This window comes from Gorilla gorilla, chromosome 5 (genome assembly GCF_029281585.2).
Source record: "Gorilla gorilla gorilla isolate KB3781 chromosome 5, NHGRI_mGorGor1-v2.1_pri, whole genome shotgun sequence".
Taxonomy (NCBI): Eukaryota; Metazoa; Chordata; class Mammalia; order Primates; family Hominidae; genus Gorilla; species Gorilla gorilla.
The window spans coordinates 147,162,591-147,188,561 of record NC_073229.2 but is presented as its reverse complement, the minus strand read 5'-3'; the positions used below and the strand labels follow the sequence as shown (position 1 = coordinate 147,188,561).

The 25,971-nt window shown below is 39.5% G+C and overlaps 1 protein-coding gene across 1 annotated transcript in view; it reads right to left on the bottom strand.

The window, feature by feature from the left end:
• CLVS2 (clavesin 2) overlaps positions 1-5,343 on the bottom strand; it is a 77,237-nt gene extending 71,894 nt beyond the window's left edge. Inside the window, exons 1-2 of the mRNA XM_019030243.4 lie at positions 4,644-5,343; positions 3,226-4,171 (exon numbers count right to left, since the gene is read on the bottom strand). Of these exons, the coding sequence (XP_018885788.1) occupies positions 3,226-3,614 (389 nt within the window). The 5' untranslated portion in view covers positions 3,615-4,171; positions 4,644-5,343. The remainder of the gene's footprint in view (positions 1-3,225; positions 4,172-4,643) is intronic.
• Positions 5,344-25,971: the final 20,628 nt, after the last annotated feature.

The window sequence follows — 25,971 nt, the reverse complement described above, 5'->3', positions numbered from 1 at the left end:
GGATTTTACGTTAGTCTTCTTAATGATGCCATGTCTCTCAAAAAGGCTTTGGAAATCATCCAATTCTTTACAATAACCTAAAAGTAAACTACACTAAATTGCAGCAGAAACAGACACTATTTTATTTATAGTCACTGTCTCACATGCTTTTACTGTTTTCAGTGTCCTGAAGAGCACAGAAAACTGTCCTACAAATTTCATATAGGAGAAAGCGTATATCAAATAAATCTCTACTCAGAATTCTTTTTATACAAATGTATAACTCAATTCAACTCAAATATTTATTGAGCATCTACTCTAGTTCAAGTGCCGTACTAAATATAATAACATGACAGTCTTTTTGTTAGATCAATTCTGTTGGGGGTCTTTACGAATTGTTTCAAAATTCATAAAATCTTGTTTTTCCTTTTGTAGTTGGAAAGTTATAAATAACCTGTTTTCCAAATAAACTGAGGCATTTTCTTCTGCCTCATTTCTAGAATTTACCTATGTAATCATCTACACTTCTCACACACTGTTTCTTTAAAACAGGCTACTTTTTAAGAAAGTTGTTGAAAGCCAGGTGATTCACTTAACAACTCAAAGAATGTTGCCAGGATTATTTTCAGACATGCAGTCTTCTGGAGAAATCCAGGTAGCTTTGGATTGGTGGGATCAGGGCCAGGAAGGTGAGAACATCTCACTCACAGAACAGGGGAGGGATAAGGGATAAGAGAAACTAGTACATGGCATTATCCACCTAACAGAGCAATAATAGTAACTTAAACACCTAGGGAAAGAGGCAGACTTCTGTAGGAGTCAAGGAGCCTTCGGGGTAGAGGAAAGGGATTCAGGCTAAGAAGGGTTGGTAACATCCTGGCATTGGCAGAAAGGCAGCTGTCCTTTGAGTTTCAGAGCAGGAGCCAAGGACGTTTTTATGCACATGCTCCAGTGCTAAAGGTTTATAGAGGGTGCAAAGATGACAGATCTGTTTGTCTACTAGTCCCTGTCATTGGGTTATGTAGATTTGGGATAAAAGGAAGGTGGGAAAGAAGAGGGAATTATTATTTTTTTAATATAGGAAGAAACTCAACTGAAATTTTGACTAAGCTCTAAATCACTTGTATACCTTTTCACCTTGATGTGCGATAATTTCTTGATTATACCTGTTTATTTCCAACCATAGAAATAGAATGCATAATTACAAGTCTAGACGTCTTGACAGGAAATTTCTACAGAACACAGCTTCTCATTTTGTTCTAATACACAACATTTTAGTATTTAAGATTATATGTAAGTTTAATGAAATATAATTCTATATACCAATTATTAACTCCCTTTCCATTATAGATTTCTAGGGAAAGACAATTTGATTACTAGTTGTCTGCCCTTTATATGGAAGCATGAGATAGACAACTAAAACACAGTGTCTTTAATAAATTCAGAATGATCACCTACTCATATATATGAAAACTATAAGTGACTTTCATCTTAATTAGGTTTACAAATAATTATGAATATTAGTTCACTTATAGAAATTCATGAAAATAGGTCTGATATATATGTATGCCTCTCTGAATGCAATCTGCCTCCATAATGGTATCTCTAACAGACTTCGAGATTTATATAAATATAAAATTTCCAGTTTCCATTTCACTATAGCTCAATTAACAAAGTTCCAATCTGACATACAGAATATTAGTTTTTTCCTTGAATAAAATTTTTCAGCTCTGTTTTACACAGTCATTGATTTGCATGATCCTACAATGTACTTTTATGATGAAAAGAAAACATTTTTAAACAAAAATTGTGGCCAATGGATAAAAAGTTGTAATTCTTTAAAATTTTAAGCTACCTGATAAAAAGTGGAATAACATCTCTATAACTGGCCAAAGTAAGTAACAAAACTCCATTCCCTCTGAATGGCTAACTCTGTATGAGTTTCTTAGCATTATGAATCTTCAGGGAGTAGTTTGTCTTTCTATTTGCCAAAAAAAAATTGGAGTGATTCTCAACCTAGAATTACAGGGAAAAAATCACAATAAAATGAGAGAAAAAATAATTAAAAATATTAATTTACATTCTAAGATACCAAGACTCGGAAGCCTATCTGGAAATCTCTATGATCCATAAGCCCTCTTGGTAACTGTAAATGTCTTGTACGATGGCTCCAGAGATGATTTAAACTAACCAGATGCATTGAAAGTCACCATTCACAGAACTAAAAATACACCAATGTTTTAACAAGCAGTTTCTTATGATTCATAGCTCGGGTAGCATTTTAAGTCCCATGAAATATATTTAACTTTGAACTTAATTGAAACTACCTTACACAAGAGCCTTTTATAATTTCTTATATCTTTCAGTCTGAGAAAACAGTTCTGAAGGAGGACAGAGAAGTGTCATTGTCTGCATTTTTCTATAATAATGTAGATAAAAAGAATATTATTTCTTCTCTCTTAAGTAGCACATGAGCTCAAAAAGTCCACCAACTGACACATCTGAATATTTTCCACTTCCTTCCAAAAGATGAAAAATCACATGAGACAGGAAGCAGATTCTTTAGATTAGTGGCAGGTGTAGAACACATACACCAGTCAGTGTACATTTTCAGTGTCAGCAGGCATGCTCAGCGACAGAGGATGCAACTCTTCCTTTCATTGAAGGGACACAAATCATATTATTCCTTCTTCTACACATCACCAAACAGAGAACTTCCCAAGCAACAAAACTACTTGCTTTTGGTCGAACACCAGGCTATGCTTAAAAGATAGCCTGTACCAGTCAGTACCAAAACGTCAGTACCAAAGAGAGGATGATGATGATGATGATGATGACAATGATGATGGGTCTAGTTTAAGAATTTTTTTAGGAAGAAGGAGGAAAAGTTGTCCCCATTTTCTTACTGGTTTATCCAGCCCAATAAACTTTTTCAGAAGGTGAAACATGTAGAGAAGCTTTATTTACAAGTTAAGTGATTTAGATCTCCGTGCAATAACGTGGTTAAGGTAGCACCTTAAAGCTGCAGTAGAAAGTGGGTGTTAGTGAAGTAAGTTTTAAAAGTAAAAATACAAGCCCTCCTCCCTTCCCAGGGTGCCCACCAAAAACTCATCTCCTGGTTTGTTTCTCTTTTCTCCAAGCCAAATAAACAAAAATATCAAATCTACAAAACCATGACACTACTCGGGGTAAATTCTGGAAAATGGGAGAGTAAAAGGAGAATACAAGTTTGGATTTAGGATTTACCTGCTCTGATCCCAATTGGCAGCAAAAAGGACTAGAATCTTCCTGCCATAGTGGTCCAGATTGGCCAGGCCCCCAGGGAAGCCATCCTTCAGTGCCTGCTTGATGCCAGGGTCGGTGGCCTTAAAGCTTTTGAACATGTCCAGGTTCTGCTGCCGGTACTCAAAGTACTGCGCCAGGAGGCGGAAGGCCTCAAAGTGATGAAACTTCCTAGCCCGCAAGAAGCGTAAGATGAAGGCATCATCCGTGCGCAGAAAGCCAATGTCCGGCCTGGTGATGACCATATCCCTCACCTCCTGGATGTCCTGGTGCAGCGTGTCTGGGTTTTCATTGAGCTCCAGGCGAGCTTTCTCCAGGGTCTCAGGGGAGAGACCGGCTTGCAAATGAGTCATTGTTCTGCCTGTCTCCGAGCTTTCCCTCAGAAGACCTTGTTGACTGTCCTAGAGCAAACCTGGTCCTTGCCACCACCAGACTCCAGCCCCCAGACCTCCTGCTGCCTGCTTCCTCTCCCCTACAGGAAATTAATAATCTTGGTGTCCAATCAAGTGCCCTGTTGCTCCTGCTTTCCCCCAGCAAAGCTGGGGAGCTGGGGGTGTAAACTTCTTCCTCCGTCCCCTAAAATACAACACCCTACTTTGGCTCCCTCTTTCCTTTCCTTTAAAGAGATGTGAACCCCTGAAGGGCTCCGCACTCCTCTTCTTGTCCTTTCTCTTTCCTAACAAATCACCCCTAATTCCACCTAGCACGGGTGGTTCTGATCTTGGTACTGTCCTCTTCTCTTCTCTTCCAAGATGTAACAAAAACAACCCCCACGCACATCTCAGCCCCTGCACTGTGAATGTTCCTGCGGTCCCTGCTGAAGGATACGCCTGCCAGGGGTGGCGATGGAAATTCTGATTAATAATAAGGTAGCTCTTCAGCGCTGAGCTCCAGGGCGGAGAGAGATCATCTTTGCCAGGAAGAAAAAGAGACAGAGAGAAAGAGGAGGGAGAAAGGAGATTATTTCTCCCTCTACTTATTCAAAGACGCTATTTTTAAAAGACAAATTTGTGTGATTTATTTAAGATTATTGTGATCCAATTAGGTGAAGACTCTGCAGATAGCGCACCTTCCCACCACCCCTCTGAGATACACCGTGATCTCATAAGGCACCAGCAGGGGTTCTGGTGGCGTTGGTACCAGCGTGGGCTCCCCCAACCCCACCCCCAACTTCTGCCTTCCTCTAGCCCTTCATTTCCACGGACTTGCCGAGGGGTTGGAGAAAAGGGGGGAGGGGGAGGGAGGGGACCGGGGATATCTCTGGGAATACACATTTCAAAAACGAAGAGAAGGGGAGGACGTTGTGAAGAATAAAATAAAAATGTCCTTATCTTTTCTATAAAACCCCAAAGCAAGAAAGAAGAAAGAGCAGCCGCTCCTACCAGCAAACCCGGAGGCGGGGTCGCTAAGCAATGCGGCACTCCCTGGCATCCATCAGCCGCGGCTTCAGCAGCGGCGGCGGCGGCGACAGCGGCATCAACTCCTCTGGGCGGGATGGAAGGAGCAGAGAAGAGGGGTGGCGGCGGGGACCCGGGCCGAAGATGCGCTCGGGAGCAGCCGCGACCACATCGTCCGCGGGCAGCCCGCAGCCTCTCCCAGCAGGAGGGGTGAGGATCGCAGGGCTAGGGCCCCCGCTGTCCCAGGTTCTCGCCTGGCCCTGCCATTTTCGCCTTCGGGAGAGAAGGTGGGGAGGAGGACGCGAACGCCTGGATGGAGAAGGCCACTTGGGCGGCCACCGCCTTTGTGAGCCCTCCGGGAGCAGCCGGGGAGGTGGGCGCAGCGGGGCGGCTGCTGCGCGGCGCTGGCCTCTCCTGGGGCTCTCCCGAGCGGTCCGAGTCAGGGGCGCCCCACCGGGCTGCGGCGGCGGCTCCGGTTGCTGCTGCTGAAAGAGGACTCGGCTCAGCCCAACTCCTCTCTAATTATCCCAGCACAGATCTCGCTGCGACGTAAGCACTCACTCAGCTCGCGCGCGCGCTCCGCTCCTTTCCCTGCCTCGTTGGGGTAGGACGGCAATTTGGGTGGCATCGAAATATCCCGAGCCCTAAGTTTAGGCTGCTCTTCGTCCCCACTCCTCAGCAGGCTGCTGAGCGGGCGTCGCCGGGCCAGGCGGGGCAACCATGCTTTCCAGCCTCCCCACGCCCCTCTCTCGCCCTTTGTGTGCAAGACCCCAGATCGGCCTGGAGAGTAGCTGTTGTAGACGGTAATTCACATTGACACGTATTTTCTCGTTCCTGTAGGAGGCAATTTTGATGTAGAAGGAGTACGGAAACATTCTGTACTTTTCGCATTTGTTGTAGACAGAGATATTTAATTTAGAAAACACCAGAGTGGTTCCAAGGCAATGTACTGATGATTAAGCCTCCGGAGGAACTTATATGAATAGTTTTTCAACCAGTCTCCCTGCTAAATTTCTGTTGAAGAGGATGAAAATGAGCACTAGGGTAAATGATAATAAAAACATAATTCTCAAAGGAAGAAAAAAATAGGAACTTCACTCATATCTGATCATAAAGCAAATATTTCTGGAAACACATACCATCCTTCCTTCAGTTGTATGCATCTGTATATGAGAATCATTATAAATAAACAGAAGTCCTTGCGCTTAATATGGCTATCTATGGATTTGAGGAAAAGTGATATTTTCTATTTTCAAAACACAGTACACATTACTGAGCGTGTTACTAAGAGCAACTTTTGACTTTATAAACTGTAGAATGGGATCTTGAATTGAAGTTAATTCAATGCAACTAATATTTACTGAGTTCCACGAGGTGTGGGGCATTTTTCTGCATTCTGTGTATAGGAGGTGGTCTTGAAGATAAGCAAATTTTGTCATATTCTTATCTTGACATTTCTTATCTTGTCATTTTCAATGTTGATGACTATGAGAACCCTCAAAATACAGGCACACTTGTTTTTGCTCTTCTCATGGCGACGGTGTTGACAAAAAGAAAGAAGGAAAAGGGTTGTATGGTAGAGCTAGAGCATTTATTAATTAAATTAATGCAAATTAATGTAGGAACCCGAATAAGACAATAAATTACACACACACACACACACACACACACACAGTCATTATTGTCAAGGAATTTATGTTTTAAATGGGGAAGGCAGAAAATAAACCACTTAAGTGTGTTATATATATGCACTATATATAAGGTCCTTCTAGGATTTTAAGTGATTATGACTTTCTCAAGCATGCTGAATGCAATGTGAACTGTTAAATTTTTGGTTCTCATTTTAAAAAATTTGAAAAAATCATTTTTTTCTAATATTTTAGAGGCTGAAGAAAATTTATGTTTCGTATCAACTGTATGAAAAAGTTTTAGTCATCACCAACATGGAGAGACAATTCTCCCTGGATCCGTTGTGTTTCTACCTGTCTTATGACCAAGGCACTAATTGCCCTTTTTTCTAGACTGTCTTCTCAAGGGTATTTGTACAGTAAATAGTCTTGGAAGATATTGGAAGATAGAGATAGTACGCCATCTGAAACAAAGCCTTGAAAGCTGTGATATCTCTCTCCTGACCAAAAGGTAGGCAGGCTTATTTGAATTCCCTAAACTCAGAGCTATTCTGCTGTAATGCCACCCATTGTTTATGCCAGTATCTCTTGATCCTCTTTTCTTAGCTATCTGTGGGAATTAGAGCTCAGGGGACCAGTCAATGCAAGATATGCAGATGCTCATACTGCCCGCTATGCCTGAGCGACAAAATCCTTTATCTCGAAGCCAGGAGTTTTGCATCTTCCATCGGCATCCGTGAAACTACAGCCAGCTAACTTGTTAGCCTGTAAGTGAAGTTAAAACTCAGATCTTTCACCTTGATGAAAAAACAGTTGCTTAATTTTGTTCTCTGAGATGGACATATTAGACTATATTTTTAAGGGAATTTATAAAATAAAATGTATTTTTTGGCCCAGCATATGTTATGACCAGTATTGAAGGTTGAAGGACGACATTTTTATTATTTATTATTTACCAATAATAGAATTGCTTCAAATAGATTTATTTTAACATACCTACATATGATAGAAATAGTCTCTATCACCCAGTAGGATTGTTGGAGCAGGTCAGTTAGGTATATATAAGATTTTTAAATCATATTTACAAAACTTTAGTGATTATACTGTTATTCTCTCTGCTTATACATTTGAACTCAGTTCTGAAACCAAAATGAATACATGAAGCCATCTAAAATTAAACAAGGCGTTTATTCAGATGACATCAGAGCATTTGATTTTCATTGAATATTAATCTACCTTGCCAAATTAATGCAAAGTAATGTAGGAACTGGAATATGAGAATAAATTATCTAAACAAAAGGATTAATTAAAGCATTATTGGAAAAATAATTAAATCAAGGACTTCAGGTGTTTTCAAGTAACTAGAAAGAAAAGTTTGGTTTACTGCTATATTTAAAATGAGTAGAGTAAGTACTTTATGTTTTAAAACATTTTATTCCCTTTATTGTTAAATAAAATATATGCACAAAAAGGGGCACAAAATAAAGATGTATGGCTCAATTCTATCTTACAAGGGAAACACACATGTAAGTGTCCAACCAGGTTAAGAAACCAAGCATTGTCAGTAGCCAGAAAGCCCCCTCCCATTCCCCTCCTAACTACTGGCCTCTTTCCAACAAAGGAAGCCACACTGTCTTTATTTTAAAAGTAATCCTTGTTTGTTTTTTTAAAATTTTACCAACTAAATAACTACAATTTTGTTTTTCTGTTTCTGAACTTAAATGTAATCATTTATATGTAATGTTATGATTGACCTCTTTCATTCAATATTAAATTTGTGTGATTTGTCTTTGTCAGTGTTGTTGTATGTAGCAGCTCCCTCATATTCAGTAATGGTGCATAAAATTGCATTTCTTTTTTCCTGAGACGGAGTCTCCCTCTGTCACCCAGGCTAGAGTGCAATGGGGTGATCTTGGCTCACTGCAACCTGCGCCTCCCAGGTTCAAGTGACTCTCCTGCCTCAGCCTCCTGAGTAGCTGGAATTACAGGCACACGCCACCACTCCTGGCTAATTTTTGTATTTTTAGTAGAGACAGTGTTTAACCATGTTGGTTAGGCTAGTTATGAACTCCCGACTTCATGATCTTCCAGCCTCGGCCTCCCAAAGTGCTGGGATTACAGGCACGAGCCACCGCGCCCAGCCGTAGAATTTCATTTTTATACACCTACTACAATATGTGTGTCCATTCTACTGTGGAGGGAAATTTGGGTTGTTTTCAGTTTGGAGCTCTTATGAACCATGATGTATGAAGATTCTGGCACATGTCTTTTGGTGCACATGGAGAGACCTAGGAATGAAAATTTCTGGGTCATATGTAATGTGCATCTCCAAATTTAGTAAATAATGCCAAACTGTTTTCCAAATGGTTGTTTCACCAACCCCCAGCTATATATGAGTGTTCTTACTGTGCCATGTTCTCAGAAATCTTATTATTGTCTATAATTTTAACTTTATCCATTCTGATTTTGAACAAGGGTATTGCATTATGGTTTTGGTATGCTTTCCCATCACTACTAATGAGGTTAAACTTTCACTTTTTTGGGCCATTTGTACATTATTTGTGTGAAGTGTCATTTCAGAGATTTTGCTGATGTTTATAGTGGGGTGTTGATTGCTTTAATATTGAATTGTAGAGCTTCTTTATAGATTCTGAATATAAACCCTTTGTCAGTTGCACATGTTGTGAATATCTTCTCCATGTCCATGGCTTGTTTCTTTCACTCTCTTAGCCCTGTCTCTTAATCAACATAATTTTAAATTTTTAGGTAATTCAGTTTTTCTCCTATGAATAGTGCTTTTTAGGTCCTGCTTAGAATATCCCATAATTACTCAGATATTTTTTCTCCAGTTTACTGTCTAGAAGTTTTATTGTTGTTGCCTTTCACATTTAGACTTGCAATTCACCAGATTGTATTTTGCTCATAATGTGAGAAATAGGTCAAGTAATTTTTTCTATGTGAATAACCTGTTTACTCAGTACCATTTATGGAGACTATTTATCAAAAAGATCATCTTTTTTTCCCTACTAGACAGCGCAACTGTTGTCACACAAAAATAATTTTTCACATGTGAGTAGATTGTGATTTAATGTAAATTTTAAACTCCACCTTTTTTTATACAACCAATATTCCTCAGTGGTTCCCAAAATGTGGGTCCCAGACCAGCAGCATTAGAATTACCTGAGAACTTGTTAGAAATGTAAACTCCCATGCCTGACATATTGAATCAGAAATCCTCCCTAAAATTCAGGGACTCACAAAGTTTTCTGCTCAGTCCTTTGAATGATTCTAATTTACACTGAAATTTGAGAATCAATGCTTTAGATTTAACCCCATATGTATCCTTTTTACTCTTCTTTATTCCTTCCCGTATCTCTGAGTTTCCATATAGTAGTGATTTGTTTGTTTTTTCACTTGAACACATTATAATGTGTCCTTTAGTACAGATCTGAGGGTTATAAATTATTTGTTTTATTTGTCTGAAAGTTACTTTATTTTACTTTTACTCTAAAAACATATTTGTAAGCTATAGGATTCTAAATTAGCAGCTGTTTCCTTTCAATACTTTAAATATTTTTTTTCTTTTTTTCTGGCTTGTCTTATTTCTGTAGTCAAGTTAACTCAATTTTTTCATTATTCCTTTGAAAGTAATCTCTTATTTGTCTCTGCCTGATTTTATTTTCTCTTCTCATCTTTAATTTTCAGCATATTTCTGATGAGCTTTTTTTCATGTTTGTTGGCCACATAAATGTCTTCTTTTGAGAAGTGGCTGTTCATATCCTGTGCCCACTTTTTGATGGGGTTGTTTTTTCCTTATAAATTTGTTTAAGTTCCTTGTAGATTCTGGATATTAGCCCTTTGTCAGATGGATAGACTGCAAAAATTTTCTCCCATTCTGTAGGTTGCCTGTTCACTCTGATGATAGTTTCTTTTGCTGTGCAGAAGCTCTTTAGTTTAATTAGATCTCACTTGTCAATTTTGGCTTTTGTTGCCATTGCTTTTGGTGTTTTAGTCATGAAGTCTTTGCCCATGCCTATGTCTGTAGATGTGTGGTGTTATTTCTGAGGGCTCTGTTCTGTTCCATTGATCTGTATATCTGTTTTGGTACTGGTATCATGCTGTTTTGGTTACTGTAGCCTTGTAGTATAGTTTGAAGTCAGGTAGCATGATGCCTCCAGCTTTGTTCTTTTTGCTTAGGATTGTCTTTGTTATATGGGCTCTTTTTTGGTTCCCCATGAAATTTAAAGTAGTTTTTGTAGTTCTGTGAACAAAGTCAATGATAGCTTGATGGGGATAGCATTGAATCTATACATTACTTTGGGAAATATGGTCATTTTCACAGTATTGATTATTCCTATCCATGAGCATAAAATGTTTTTTCATTTGTTTGTGTCCTCTCTTATTTCCTTGATGTGTGGTTTGTAGTTCTCCTTGAAGAGGTCCTTCACATCCCTTGTAAGTTGTATTTCTAGTTATTTTATTTTCTTTGGAGCAATTGTGAATGGGAGTTCACTCATGATTTGGCTGTCTATTTTTGTATATAGGTATGCTTGTGATTTTTTGCACATTGATTTTGTATCCTGAGACTTTGCTGAAGTTGCTTATCAGCCTAAGGAGATTTTAGACTGAGACGCTGGGGTTTTCTAAATATACAATTATGTCATCTGCAAACAGAGACAATTTGACTTCCTCTCTTCCTATTTGAGTGTCCTTTACTTCTTTCTCTTGCTTAATTGCCCTGGCCAGAACTTCCAATAGTATGTTGAATAGGAGTGGTAAGAGGGAGCATCCTTGTCTTGTGCCAGTTTTCAAAGGGAATGCTTCCAGCTTTTGCCCATTCAATATATTGGCTGTGGGTTTGTCAAAAATAGCTGTTATTATTTTGAGATACATTCCGTCAATACCTAGTTTATTGAGAGTTTTTAGCATGAAGCGGTGTTGAACTTTATCGAAGGCCTTTTCTGCATCTATTGAGATAATCATGTGTTTTTTGTCATTGGTTCTGTTTATGTGATGGATTACATTTATTGATTTGTGTATGTTGAACCAGCCTTGCATCCCAGGGATGAAGCCAACTTGATCATGGTGAATAAGCTTTTTGATGTGCTGCTGGATTTGATTTGTCAGTATTTTAATGAGGATTTTTTCATTGACGTTCTTCAGGGATATTTCCCTGAAGTTTTCTTTTTTTGTTGTTGTTGTGTCTCTGCCAGGTTTTGGTATCAGGATGATGCTGGCCTCATAAAATGAGATAGGGAGGAGTCCCTCTTTTTCTATTGTATGGAATCGTTTCAGAAGGAACGGTACCAGCTCCTCTTTGTAACTCTGGTAGAATTCGGCTTGAACCCGTCTGGTTCTGGGCTTTTTTTGTTTGGTAGGGTATTAATTACTGCCTCAATTTCAGAACCGATTATTGGTCTATTCAGGGATTCAGCTTCTTCCTGGTTTAGTCTTGGGAGGCTGTATGTATCCAGGAATTTATCCATTTCTTCTAGAATTTCTAGTTTATTTGAGTAGAGGTGTTTATAGTATTCCCTGATGGTAGTTTGTACTTCTGTGGGATCAGTGGTGATCACCCCTTTATCATTTTTTATTGTGTCTATTTGGTTCTTCTCTCTTTTCTTCTTTGTTAGTTGGCTAGCAGTCTATCTGTTTTGTTAATCTTTTCAAAAAAGCAGCTCCTGGATTCATTGATTTTTTAAAGGGTTTTTCGCGTCTCTGTCTCCTTCAATTCTGCTCTGATCTTAGTTATTTCTTGTCTTCTGCTAGCTTTTCAGTTTGTTTGCTCTTGCTTCTCTAGTTCCTTTGATTGTGATGTTAGGGTGTTGACTTTAGATCTTTCCCAGTTTCTCCTGTGGGCATTTAGTGCTATAAATTTCCCTGTATACTCTGCTTTAGCTGTGTCTCAGAGATTCTAGTATATTGGTTCTTTGTTCTCATTGGTTTCAAAGAACTTATTTATTTCTGCCTTAATTTTGCTATTTACCCAGTAGTCATTCAGGAGTAGGTTGTTCAGTTTCCATGTAGTTATGTGGTTTTGAGTGAGTTTCTTAATCCTGAGTACTAATTTGATTGCACTGTGGTCTGAGAGACTGTTTGTTATGATTTCTGTTCTTTTGCACTTGCTGAGGAGTGTTTCACTTCCAATTATGTGGTCAATTTTATAATAAGTGCGATGTGGTGCTGAGAAGAATGTAAGTTCTATTGATTTGGGGTGGAGAGTTCTGTAAATGTCTATTAGGTTCTCTTGGTCCAGAGCTGGGTTCAAGTCCTGAATATCCTTGTTAATTTTCTGTCTCGTTGATCTGTCTCATATTGACAGTGGGGTGTTAATGTCTCCCACTATTATTGTGTGGGAGTCTAAGTGTCTTTGTAGGTCTCCAAGAACTTGCTTTATGAATCTGAGTGCTTCTATATTGGTTGCATATATATTTAGGATAGTTAGCTCTTCTTGTTTCATTGGTCCCATTCCCATTATGTAATGCCCTTATTTGTTTTTTTTTTTTTAATCTTTGTTGGTTTAAAGTCTATTTTATCAGAGACTATGATTGCAACCCCTGATTTTTTTTTTCTTTCCATCTGCTTGGTAAATATTCCCCCATCCCTTTATTTTGAGCCTATGTGTGTCTTTGCGTGCGAGATGGGTCTCGTGAATACAGCACACCGATCAGACTTGACTCTTTATCCAATTTTCTAGTCTGTGTCTTTTAATTGGGGCATTTAGCCCACTTATATTTAAGGTTAGTATTGTTATGCATGAATTTGATCCTGTCATTATGATGGTAGCTGGTTATTTTGCCCATTAGTTGATGTAGTTTCTTCATAGTGTCACATGGTGTTTACAATTTGGTATGTTTTTGCAGTGACTGGTACCAGTTTTTCCTTTCCATATTTAGTGCTTCCTTCAGAAGCTCTTGTAATGCAGGCCTGGTGGTAACAAAACCTCTCAGCATTTGCTTGTCTGTAAGAGATTTTATTTCTCCTTTGCTTATGAAGCTTAGTTTGGCTGGATATGAAATTCTGGGTTGAAAATTCTTTCTTTAAGAATGTTGAATATTGGCCCCCACTCTCTTCTGGCTTGTAGGGTTTCTGCAGAGAGATCTGCTGTTAGTCTGATGGGCTTCCCTTTGTGGATATGCCAATTTTTCTCTCTGGCTGCCCTTAACATTTTTTCTTTCATTTCAACATTGGTGAATCTGATGATTATGTGTCTTGCGGTTGCTCTTCTTGAGGAGTATCTTTGTGGTGTTCTCTATATTTCCTGACTTTGAATGTTGGCCTGTCTTGCTAGGTTGGGGAAGTTCTCCTGGATAATTTCCTGAAGAGTGTTTTCCAGCTTGGTTTCGTTCTCCACGTCACTTCCAGGTACACCAATCAAACGTAGGTTTGGTCTTTTCACACAGTCCCATATTTCTTGGAGGCTTTGTTCATTCCTTTTCATTCTTTCCTCTCTAATCTTGTCTTCATGCTTTACTTCATTAAGTTGATCTTCAGTCTCTGATATCCTTTCTTCTGCTTGATCAATTTGGCTATTAATACTTGTGTATGCTTCACGAAGTTCTTGTGCTGTGTTTTTCAGCTCCATCAGGTCACTTATGTTCTTCTCTAAACTGGTTATTCTAGTTAGTAATTTCTCTAACCTTTTTTCGAGGTTCTTAGCTTACTTGCATTGGGTTAGAACATGCTCCTTTAGTTTGGAGGAGTTTGTTATTACCCACTTTCTGAAACCTACTTTTGTCCATTCGTCAAACTCATTCTCTGTCTCTACTGGCAAGGAGTAGTGATCCTTTGGAGGAGAAGAGGCGTTCTGGTAGTTTGAATTTTCAGCCTTTTTTGCGCTGGTTTTTCCTCATCTCTGTCAATTTATCTACCTTTCATCTTTGACACTGGTAACCTTCGGATGGGGTTTTTGTTGATGTTCGGATCCTTTTTGTTGATGTTGATGCTATTTCTTTCTGTCTGTTAGTTTTCCTTCTAGCAGTCAGGCCCCTCTGCTGCAGGTCTGCTGGAGTTTGCTGGAGGTCCACTCCAGACACTGTTTGCCTCGGTATCACCAGTGGAGGCTGCAGAACAGCAAAGATTGGTGCCTGTTCTTTCCTCTGGAAGCTTCGTCCCAGAGGGGCACCCGCCGGATGCCAGCTGAAGCTTTCCTACATGAGGTGTCTGTCGACCTCAGCTGGGAGGTGTCTCCCAGTCAGAAGACACAGGGGTTAGGGACCGACTTGAGGAGGCAGTCTGTCCCTTAGCAGAGCTCGAGCACTGTGCTGGGAGATGTGCTGCTCTCTTCAGAGCTGGGAGGCAGGAACATTTAAGTCTGCTGAAGCTGCACCCACAGCTGCCCCTTCCCCCAGGTGCTCTGTCCAAGGAAGATGGGAGTTTTATCTATATGCCCCTGATTGGGGCTGCTGCCTTTCTTTCAGAGATGCCCTGCCCAGAGAGGAAGAATCTAGAGAGGCAGTCTGGCTACAGCAGCTTTGCTGAGTTGCGGTGGGCTCCACCCAGTTCGAACTTCCCCGGGGCTTTGTTTATACTCTGAAGGGAAAACTGCCTACTCAAGCCTCAGTAATGGTGGATGCCACTCCCTGCACCAAGCTCAAGTGTCCCAGGTAGACTTCAGACTGCTGTCCTGGCAGTGAGAATTTCAATCCAGTGGATATTCGCTTGCTGGGCTTTGTGGGGGTGGGATCCACTGAGCTAGACCACTTGGCTCCCTGGCTTCAGCCCCCTTTCCAGTGGAGTAAACAGTTGTGTCTCACTGGCATTCCAGGTGCCACTGGGATATGAAAAAACAAACAAACAAAAAAAACTCCTGCAGCTAGCTTGGTTACTGCCCAAAGGGCCACTCAGTTTTGTGCTTGAAACTGAAGGCCACTCAGTTTTGTGCTTGAAACCCAAGGCCCTGGTGGTGTAGGAATCCGAGGGAATCTCCTGGTCTGCAGGTTGTGAAGACAGTGGAAAAAGTGTAGTATCTGAGCCAGAATGCACTGTTTCCCCATGGCACAGTCCCTCACAGCTTCCCTTGGCTAGGGGAGGGAGTTCCCCAACCCCTTGTGTTTTCCGGGTGAGGCAACACACCACTCTGCTTTGGCTTGCCCTCTGTGGGCTGCACCCACTGTCTAAACAGTCACAGTGAGATGAGCCAGGTACTTCAATTGAAAATGCAGAAATCACCTGCCTTCTAGGTTGATCTCCCTAGGAGCTGCAGACCACAGCTCTTCCTATTCAGCTATCTTGCCAACCACCTATTACTTTACTCTTTTATCACTCTTTCTTTCCTTTATTACTTTTTATACATTTTAAAAATTCTTCCTGGCATTTATAGGGCTTCTTGACTCTATCTTGATGGCTCTTATCTGTTTTGGAGTGATCTAAGTCTTGACATCTTCAAATATCACTTCTGCTTCATTTTATTTCTCCTCTGCTTCTGGAATTCCAGTTATACACATATTGTATCTCCTCACTATTTTCTCTATATCTCATCCTGTATCATGTGCATTTTTCATCATTTTTTCTCTCCAACTTTTATTTTGGATATTTTCTGTCTAATGTGCTTTCAGTTTATTAAATCACTCTTCAGCTCTTTCTAATTTGCTGTTCTCTGTCTTCGCTGTCTCTTCATTGAATTCTTTTTTTTTTTTTTTTTTTTTTTTTTGAGATGGAGTCTTGCTCTGTCACCCAGGCTGGAGTGCAGTGGTACAAACTAGGCTCACTGCAACCTCCACCTCCTGGATTCAAGCAATTGTCCTGCCTCAGCCACCTGAGTAGCTGGGATTACAGGCACCTGCAATCATGCCTGGCTAATTTTTTTGTATTTTTAATAGAGACAGGGTTTCACTATCTTGGCCAGGCTGCTCTTGAACTCCTGACCTCGTGATCCACCCACCTTGACCTCTCAAAGTTCTGGGATTACAGGTGTGAGACACAGCGCCCAGCCTCATTGAATTCTTAATTTTAATTATTGTGTTTTCTGATTTTAGGATTTCTACTTGATACATGCACAGACATATATGCACAAAAAAATATTTTTATATCCTTGCACATAATAATCAGTTATTTTAAAGTCTTTAATAACTCTAATATTTGGGTCCCTGGTAGATATGTTCTATTATTTATTATTTTATCTATTGATTGTGTTTATTTTAAGTTGTATTGCATTATCTTTTTCAGTGTATGGCTCTATCTTTTTATTATATACTTGTCCTTACACTTACGAAATAAATTGAGGCCTAGGATGATGTTATCTGTCTCCAAAGAGTTTTTACATTGGCTTCTATCAGCCACCTAAAAACACTAGCACTCATGGGCAATTGGGTACTAGAAATGCAGATCAACTCAATCCCATTTCAGGGAATAAAACTGTTTGGAAATGAGCTGCACACTTTGTTCCCTCCAAAATTAATAAGTAGAATCCTAATTCATAATGTAATAGTGTTTGGAGGTGGGGCCTTTGGGAGGTGATTAGATCATGAGGGCAGAGTCCTCCTGAATGGGGGGATTAGTGCTGATATTTCAAAACCCCAGAGAGTTTGTTCACCGCTTCAACCATGTGAGATTACATGGAAGAAGATGGCTGTCAGTGAAACAGGAAGCAGCCCTCACCAGACATATCTGCTGGTGGCTTGATCTTGGACCTCTCAGTCTCCAGAGCTGTGAGAAATAAATTTCTGCTGTTTATAAGCCATTCAGCTTATGGTATTTTTTTATTATAGCAGGCACAACAGACTAAGATGCTTCTAATACACTTCCCCTTTATGAGTTATGGACTCTAACCAATCCCATAGAACTTCAAAGATGTCAAAAGTAGTGGTCAGCCTCTCAAACTCTAAGTTGCTCTCTCTTCAATCGTAAAGTGTCTCCAGTGAAAAAAGTAGCCCGAAGTACTGGACTTACCTCATCTAAACCTCCTTTGATTCTACCATAGTAACTGTCTGATATCTCTAGGCAGAATTTGCTTATACTTATTGTCACTTCTAGACATCCTCAGCCAGAGGATTGATCTCCAAAATACCTAAACTGATTCTTTTTTCTTACAAGACTGAAGAATAACTTAAGCCAGTTTCCAAATTTTCTTATTACTGGTAGAGGATTTTTTAATGTCAGAGATTATAATTTTATATCTCTATCTATATTTATGTGTATAATTAGAAGATATTTAGAAACTATTCCACCAGAAGAAACTATATCTGCATTATTAAATCACTACTGGGAGCTCACATGTTCATAACAACAACAAATAATTTTACTTCAGCATTAAAACACATTTCTAAATTTTCCCTTTAGCATTTATTTTTTCAGTGCTTATTTATTTCATCATCTGCAAGTATCACCCACAGACAAGTGACATCTGATCCCAAAAGTATGAGAAAAGATGTATAGGTTTAAAACATAATTAAATTAAACTTTAAATTTAGGAATTATTATTTAACTTTTTATTTTGAGAAAAGTGTACATTCACTGCAGTTTTAGGAAATAATACAGAGCGATTCCATGGACCCTTAGCCCAGTTTCTCCCAATGGTAACATCTTACAAAATGATATGGTTCAGATCTGTGTCCCCACTAAATCTCATGTCAAATTATAATTCCCAGTGTTGGAGGTGGGGCCTGATGGGAGGTGATTGGATCATGGGACCACGTTTCTCATGAACAGTTTAGCACCATCCCTCTTGGTAATGTCCTCATGATAGTAAGTTCTCATGAGGTCTGGTCGTTTAAATGCGTGTAGTACCTTCCCTCAACTCTTGCTCCTGTTCCTGCTGTGTAAGACGCCTACTCCCTCTTTGCCGTCTACCATGATCGTAAGTTTCCTAAGGACTCCCCAGAAGCAGAACCCACTATGCTTTCTAGGCAGCCTGCAGAACCATGAGCCAATTAAACCTCTTTTCTTTATAAATTACCCAGTTTCAGGTGTTTCTTAACAGCAATGTAAGAATGGACTAATACACAAAACTATGGTACAGTGTTACAATCAGGATTTTGATACAAAAAAGAGTCTGACTAAAACAGTCAACACAGGGATGCATTATGTTGCCCTTTTAAAGCCAACTTACTTCCTATAAGCTCTATTTCGCCATCAGACCCCAAAAGACCAGTTCCCCTGATATATCTAAAGGCATCAAAGACTTTCGAATCTTCTTTCTGCTATATCTGTATCTATATTTAATGTATAGTTTAGAAACTATTTCACCAAAAGAAATTATGTCTGCATTATTAAATCACTACCGGAAGCTCACATGTTCATAACAACAACAAAGCATTTTACTTATGCATTAAAACACATTTCTAAATTTTCCCTTTAGCATTTATTTTTTCAGTGCTTATTTGTTTCATCACCTTCAAGTATCACACATAGACAAATGACAATAGATCCCAAAATTATCTGTAAGTAGTACTACAGATAAGTTACGTTAAAAATGAGGGTATTGCCTTTAAAAGCATTGCATAGAATAGATGTTGCAGATGTAGTTGGCAAATGCTCAGAACAGACTCTTTTCTGTATCAAATCAATATCCTGATTGAGTACTACAGTTTTGTGTATTAGTCCATTCCTTGCATTGCTATTAAGAAATATCTGAAACTGGGTAATTTATAAAGCAAAGAGGTTTACTTGGCTCATGGTTCTGCAGGCTGTACATGGAGCATAGTGGCTTCTGCATCTGGGGAGGCCTGCTGTATTAGAGAGTTCATAACTAGTAGTCTCCTAAGCACAGGGGAACATTAAGAACAATGAAATAATAATTTGGAAATTATCATTGTCATCAGAATAATTCACAATCACCATTGTCATTGTTGTATTTAATAGGCAAAGTGCTTACCTCCAGATGTTTACGTCAGTTTCTTCTTCCTTTTTTTTCATATCTAGGTAGAACTACAGATAAGTTCATTAAAATGAGGGTATTGCCTTTAAAAGCACTGCATAGAATAGATGTTGCAGATATAGTTGGCAAATTCTCATTTCATCTTAGTGTTGTGTTATCAATAATATCACACCTTCACAGAAGCCAGTGATAGCCAATTGATCCAGCTAGTCCCTTTGTGATAGAAATGCTTTCCAGATACCCGGTTAGATGCAGTGGAGATTGTAGTGCTCTCCTTTCTTTCTGAGCAGTAATAAGGAGATGATTATATTAAATCTTATTAGTCTGAAGAGTTTTATCTAAAATTATAAGACATACTATATACAAATATTTTTAACAGTTTTCATTTCATGGATCATATTAAGTCAATTTTTTTGGTTATTTTATTTTATTTTGCAATGTTACACTCTACTTTTAATAAGGGCTTTCATAAAAGGATATAATTTGCTTGAGTCACTTAATTCCATGGGTCAATAGTTCCAACATAATTATACAGGTAGAACTAGATTGAAATAATCATCAAGGGCCACCTCAAAGAAAAATACTCCCTAACAGGTTTGAGAGGGGTACGTGTGCATGACTGTGTGTGTACACGTGTGCAGGCAAAAACGGATGAAGATCTGGTTGGATATATAAGAAGCTCAACTGTTTTTAACTTAATCAGCAACCATGTGCTCACTCCCTGGGCAGCAGCTTGGTATGAGCAATGCTAACCCCCATAAAGCATCTATTTAGGGTGAAGATACTTCAATAGATAAACATGTGGAAAACTGCTATTTTGCTGACTCTCCCAGAGTTGTCATTTCTTAAATGAATTCAGTTATATCTAGGACTGTCAATGGCAGCAAACATGCCTGTGACTAAATGTCACCCTGTTGGTGATGTCTCATCACTAGATAAGAACAAAGTCAGTTCTGCCTCGTTGCTCTTGTTTTAAGACATGTAATTTCAGTTGTAACATATTTTCCTACCAACTGTTCAAAATTGAACCCCTTTCATTTTCTCAGGAGTAATTTTCTTCTCAAAAATATTGACAATCTTGTAATTGCGTCCTATCTGTTAAAAATCATCCAATACGACCTGATGATTCTGATTTTGTTTTAGTGGAACATGATTAGCTAAACTTGATAAGCGTTGGAAGTACGATTTTTACCACAAGCACAAGTAAGTTTGTTTCCAGGGTTCCAGAAACCTGGAAATCATATGTCTCTTTGTCCTGCCTCATAGGCCTCATGTCTAGCATGCATTAAGCACTCAAAAGGCCACCCAGTAGGGAAACAAGTGGAAGAAAAGTGAAACTCATGAAGGCGAATAAAAAAGTGGTATGTTCCAGATATAGGCCATGTTTTCCTTATGGAAATACTTCATATAATCTACAAATAAAATATTTCAAATTATTTAAAGTAATTATTTTTGACATGAGTCGATGTGTGATCAATTGCTGTGATTTCTTTTGCACTTCAGTTGAATAGTCCTTTGAAACTGTTTCTCTTAGGTTTCCATTGGTTGACCTTTTCTCTGGCAATAGTTACAGATACTCATGCGCCTTTCCAATCTGTTTATCTTCTGGCTTACTAGGCAACTAGTGTTGCTTACACAGTACAAGAAGACCTTGAGCCTGTCCAGTTGGATATTCATTGATGGGTTGTTAAGATAACATCCTTAGTCATATTTTTAAAAAACCACTTTTTTAGGAGGAGGGGAGATTTATTTTTATTTTATAATTTCAACTTTTATTTTAGATTCAAGGAGTACATGTGTAGGTTTGTTACATGAGTGTATTGTATGATGCTCAGGTCTGGGGTATGAATGACCAGTCACCCAGGTTGTGAACATAGTACCCAATAGTTTGTTTTACAACCCTTTCCCCGCTTCTTTCCTCCCATCTAGTAGTTCCCAGTGTCTATTGTTTCCATCTTTACGTCCATGAGTACTCAATATTTAGCTCCTACTTATAAGTGAGAACCAGGCAGTATTTGGTTTTCTGTTCCTGCATTAATTTGCTTGGGATAATGGTTTTCAGCTGCATCCGTGTTGCTGCAAAGGACATGATTTTGTCCTTTTTTATGACTGTGCAGTCTTCCATGGTGTTATATGCACCACATTTTTGTTATCCAGTTCACTGTTGATGGGCACCTAGGTTGATTCCATGTCTTTGCTAATGTGAATAGTGCTGTGGTGAACATGCGTGGTCTTTTTGATAGAACAATTTGTTTTCTGTTGGGCTTATACCCAGTAAAAGGATTACTGGATCAAATCATAGTTCTAAGTTCTTTGAGAAATCTCCAAGCTGCTTTTTATGGTGGCTCTACTAATTTACATTCCCGTCAACAGTGTATAAATGTTCTCTTTTCTCCACAGCCTGGCCAGCCTCTGAAGTTTTTTGATTTTTTAATAGAAGTCACTCTGACTTGTGTAAGACGGTATCTCATTGCAGTTTTGATTTGCATTTGTCTGATGATTAGTGATGTTGAACATTTCTTCATACGTTTTTTGGCTGCCATATGTTAAAGGCCACTTTAAAAATCACTCAAATAAGTTATGGGTTGAATCCTCACATGAAATTTGAAAAAGATGTTGTTTTAACATACAAATGGAGTTTCAGTCCCTTACTCATGTGTTTATTGTTTCACAAAATATTTGTTGAGAACCAGTTATGATGCAGGCTTTGTACTAGGCAACTTTCCCGTCTGCTTCATTTTCAGCTCACTGCTGTAGAATATACTGCAGGTAAATTATCTAAATTAATAGACGCTTATTTCCCAAAAGCTTATTTTTAGGATTTTATTGCTATAGTCATGTTTTCTAGTTTAAGATGGGGACATATCTATAAATTCAAACAGAACCAGTCAGGATAGCGACCAGCCACTACCAGTGATACTGTGGCTTTTCAAATCAATGTTATACCAAAATGGTAACTTTTAGCATCCCTTCAGGAGCAGCTCCGTTTTTCTTAGCCACTCAAACTATGTTTTCTCAACATGTTTAGCATATCAACACATGTGAGGACATCATCCATGAACCCACAGAGAAAATAGGCCTTTAGGTTTCGTTTAATCCCTGGAAAGCTTGCCTTGTCCAGTATTTTTCCACTCAAAAAAGTATATCAGAAAAAAGAGAATGAGTTATAAGAATATAATCAGGAATTTTACTGTCGATTTTATATGTAAAGGTCAATAATTTTCAAACTTCAGTCCTTCAAGTCCTAGTGGCAACACATTATATGCAATACACCACAATTGATCATTCACAAAGTGTGTGTGTCAGCTCCTTGTAATTAAGAGCTACTGGCCTTGGCTTCATCAATTGAATTGAAGCTTAGCTAGTTTCTGTGTCTGAATAATTAGATGTCTTTGATAACAATACTTTTGATGACAGTTTTTCCTTTAGCAGTGTCAGCAGCAACTTTACTTTCTCTGCCTCTGACTGACCCAGGTTTGCATAGCTGAATTCAATGTTGGCTGCATTAGAAGATTCTGGTCCTTCTTTGCTTTCCAGATCAACCAAAACAAAAGTGATGTGTAAACCAAAGGTCCCCAGTGTCATTAAGGGCCCAGCAGGGCATCTGAAGATATGAAGCTGCCTATGTGAGGCCACAAGAACTGATGGTAATTGTGGCAAACTAGAGAACATGCTCAGCCTCCACATGTTCTGATTTCTTTTCATACTGCACAGGCAACCAAACCATCTGCTTGGCTACCAGTTTGCAACTCTTGACATTACATAAAACCTTCCTGCGAAGCTACTCCTCTCTCATTCTTCAAACCTGAGATTTTGGGGATCATTCCAGCTTCTGGATGCTCAAGTTGTGCACTCACACTGACCTCCCCCAACAGCACCTGAAAACTTCCTTATATCTGACCCACAGGTGGACTCAATCCACAGGACTGAGCTGTGAAGCATGCCCCAGACCCTTACACACTGGCTAGCCACCTGTTATTCTGATTTGCTCCTTCTGGTTGCTCTCCCTGTGACTGTGTTAGTGGTGGAAGAGATCTAAGTCACTCCGAGTTACCGGCAGCAAATCCATAGGCTCCCCAGCAACTTCAGCCTTTGCCCCCTCAGAAGAAAAAATTCAACTGAAGAAGCATAAAGCAGAAAAAGAGACCAGACCGAGGCAAGTTTCAGAGCAGAAGTGGAAGTTAATTCAAAAGGCATTAGAACAAGAAAGGAAAGTTCACTTGGAAGAGATTCAAGAGGGCATTAGAAGGTTAAAGACAGAGGTCAAGTCCCCATTTAACCAGGATCCTAGGACCTTTATAAGCTCACCTCTTTCCCATGATTCTTAGCTTAAGGTGGGCTGCCCGCATGAGCAGAGTCCTCCTTACCCTTGGGAAGTGAGCACGTGCAGTGTGTTTAGGGAGTTGTACACATGACCATCTGAGGCTTTCTTCCTTTTTCTGGTGGAACCTACCTGGAAGATCATACTTCACCATTTCTGTCTTTTTTTTTTTTTTTTTTTTTTTTCCGAGACGGAGTCTCGCTCTGCTGCCCAGGCTGGAGTGCAGTGGTGCGATCTCGGCTTACTGCAAGCTCTGCCTCCCGGGTTCACGCCATTCTCCTGCCTCAGCCTCCTGAGTAGCTGGGACTACAGGCGCCCGCCACCACGCCTGGCTAATTTTTTGTATTTTTAGTAGAGACAGGTTTCACCGTGTTAGCCAGGACTGTCTCCATCTCCTGACCTCATGATCCACCCGCCTTGGCCTTCAAAAGTGCTGAGATTACAGGCATGAGCCACCACGCCCGGCCATTTTTGTCTCTTAATGTCCATGCCCAGGAAGTTGCTTTTCCCTGGGGTCTGCCTTTAATTAACACTTTAATGTTAACAGGTGTGGACAATCAGGAACTCGCCTGTCACTGGTGCAGGCTGACAATGTATCACTTTGAGAGAAGCAATGCAATAATTGCTGAATCATCACCCGACATTTCTAGTGGGTGTGGGGAGAGACCTCTGCTGTTCTACTCATGCCTATTTACCTGTAACAGCTGGAACATTGCCTTGTATCTGAAATTAGGCACCCATTATTAATAGACAATTTTTCCAGAAGCTGACCACAAACCCACCGACTTCAGAATGTTCTTCCACCCTGATGGGGACTGGAGGCTGCACCCTGTCTACCTGAACATGCAGCCAGGTCCCAGAATCTACTGCTACTACAATCATGGTTGACAGCAGGTCTCTCCTCTAATTCTGTGACCTAAGAATGCAATCCCCACCATATAAACACCTGAAGCCTAGCAGCATCTTAGAGAAATTTTAGGGCTCCATCCTTCCTTCTTTATCCAACAAACATTGTTCCTCAGTTCAACAAAACTGTAATTCAAGAATACGCAATGGATAGGCCAGAATAGGACTTTGTTTTCCACCCTCTGAATTATGTATGTTTATCTCCACATTTGAAGAAACTATGGATCATTTGTTGTTGGCCACCAGAGTGAAAACCACTCATAATATACTGACCAGGATACTCTGCCCTGTAAAAGCGGCCAGCAGCTTGGTCAAACTGTGAGCGGTCCATTTTCATACTGCTTGGTTGCAAAAGTTAAGAGGCATCTTCACTATAAATACTTTCCTACAACTCAGCAACTTTGTAGCATACGCCTATCAAGTCACTCTGAAAAAGATATAAGCAACTCTCACAATGAGGCAAAACATAATAAGAATATTACATCATTAAACTGTTAGTAGCAATTTTCTCCATCTAGTCCTTTCAAATTATCTATTGCTAGAATAATAATCCCTGAAAATCATATCTTACTTCTTTCTTCTGATCTTGTAATCCTCTAAAAGCTACAAAACAGGACACTAAAGATAGCTTCAAGTTTGCTGAAAGGCAGTACAAGGGAATAGCAAAAGAGTTTGTTATATATTTATTGTCAAATAAAATAAATAAAATACTGGCATCATGATTTCAAAATTAGTCAAAGAATAATTGACTTAATAAGGCTGTAATAATTTCTTAACTATAAAACAACTTATAGAAAAAATTTTCAACCCAAATCTTCAAAATACTGCCTACTTCATGCAAAGTCATCCACTCACCGTCTCCTATAATCAACATATCCATTCTCCCTGTGCCATCCATTCCTCCATGCTCACAGCCTCAGAGCTACAGTTCAAGATTTGGTGTGGCTTCCCAGCACAGGGAGCTGTAAACTTGATAGAGCTGGACTAACATCCCATGACCAAAAGCTTAGTGGTCACTTGGGCTCTGGGCTATTGAATGCCATGTTGGAGGATTTACGGAGGAAAAAGAAGATGCCCAGATAAATTTGAATTTTAGATAAACAACAAATAAAAATTTTCAAAATAAGTTTGGACTATGCAATATTAGAGACATAATTTAAAAATTTAAAATTAAACTTAAATCTAATTAGACATCGTATCTTCTCCAGCAACTCTGGTTGAAAAGTCAGTTGGCTACAGAGGGGAAGAAAGAAGAGTAACATTTAACAGTAAAAGACAGGGCCTCTTTTATCAATACTAGAAATGGAAGCAGGAAGGAGCTGGTTAGCAACATCATCCTCATGGTGATGGCACTGCACCTGCCAGGTCAGATGATCAAATGTCTGCAGGAGAGTAGCCTGCTAGACTATGGGATAGTGGTAGTGGGTGGAATATAAGGAGTGGACTCCAGAGGGACTTTGCATAGGAGCTCAATAAGGAGGCCTGCAGGCTGGGAAGCAGTCATTTGACTTATCTGACCCATCTTATGTGACTGCCCTAACTACTTTTGGAAGTAGGGCAGAGACTCTAAGACATTCCCCTGTCTCATGAAAGGGAACCAAGGAGGTGAAGAATTGGAAGTTCAGAGAAATTTCGTGGACG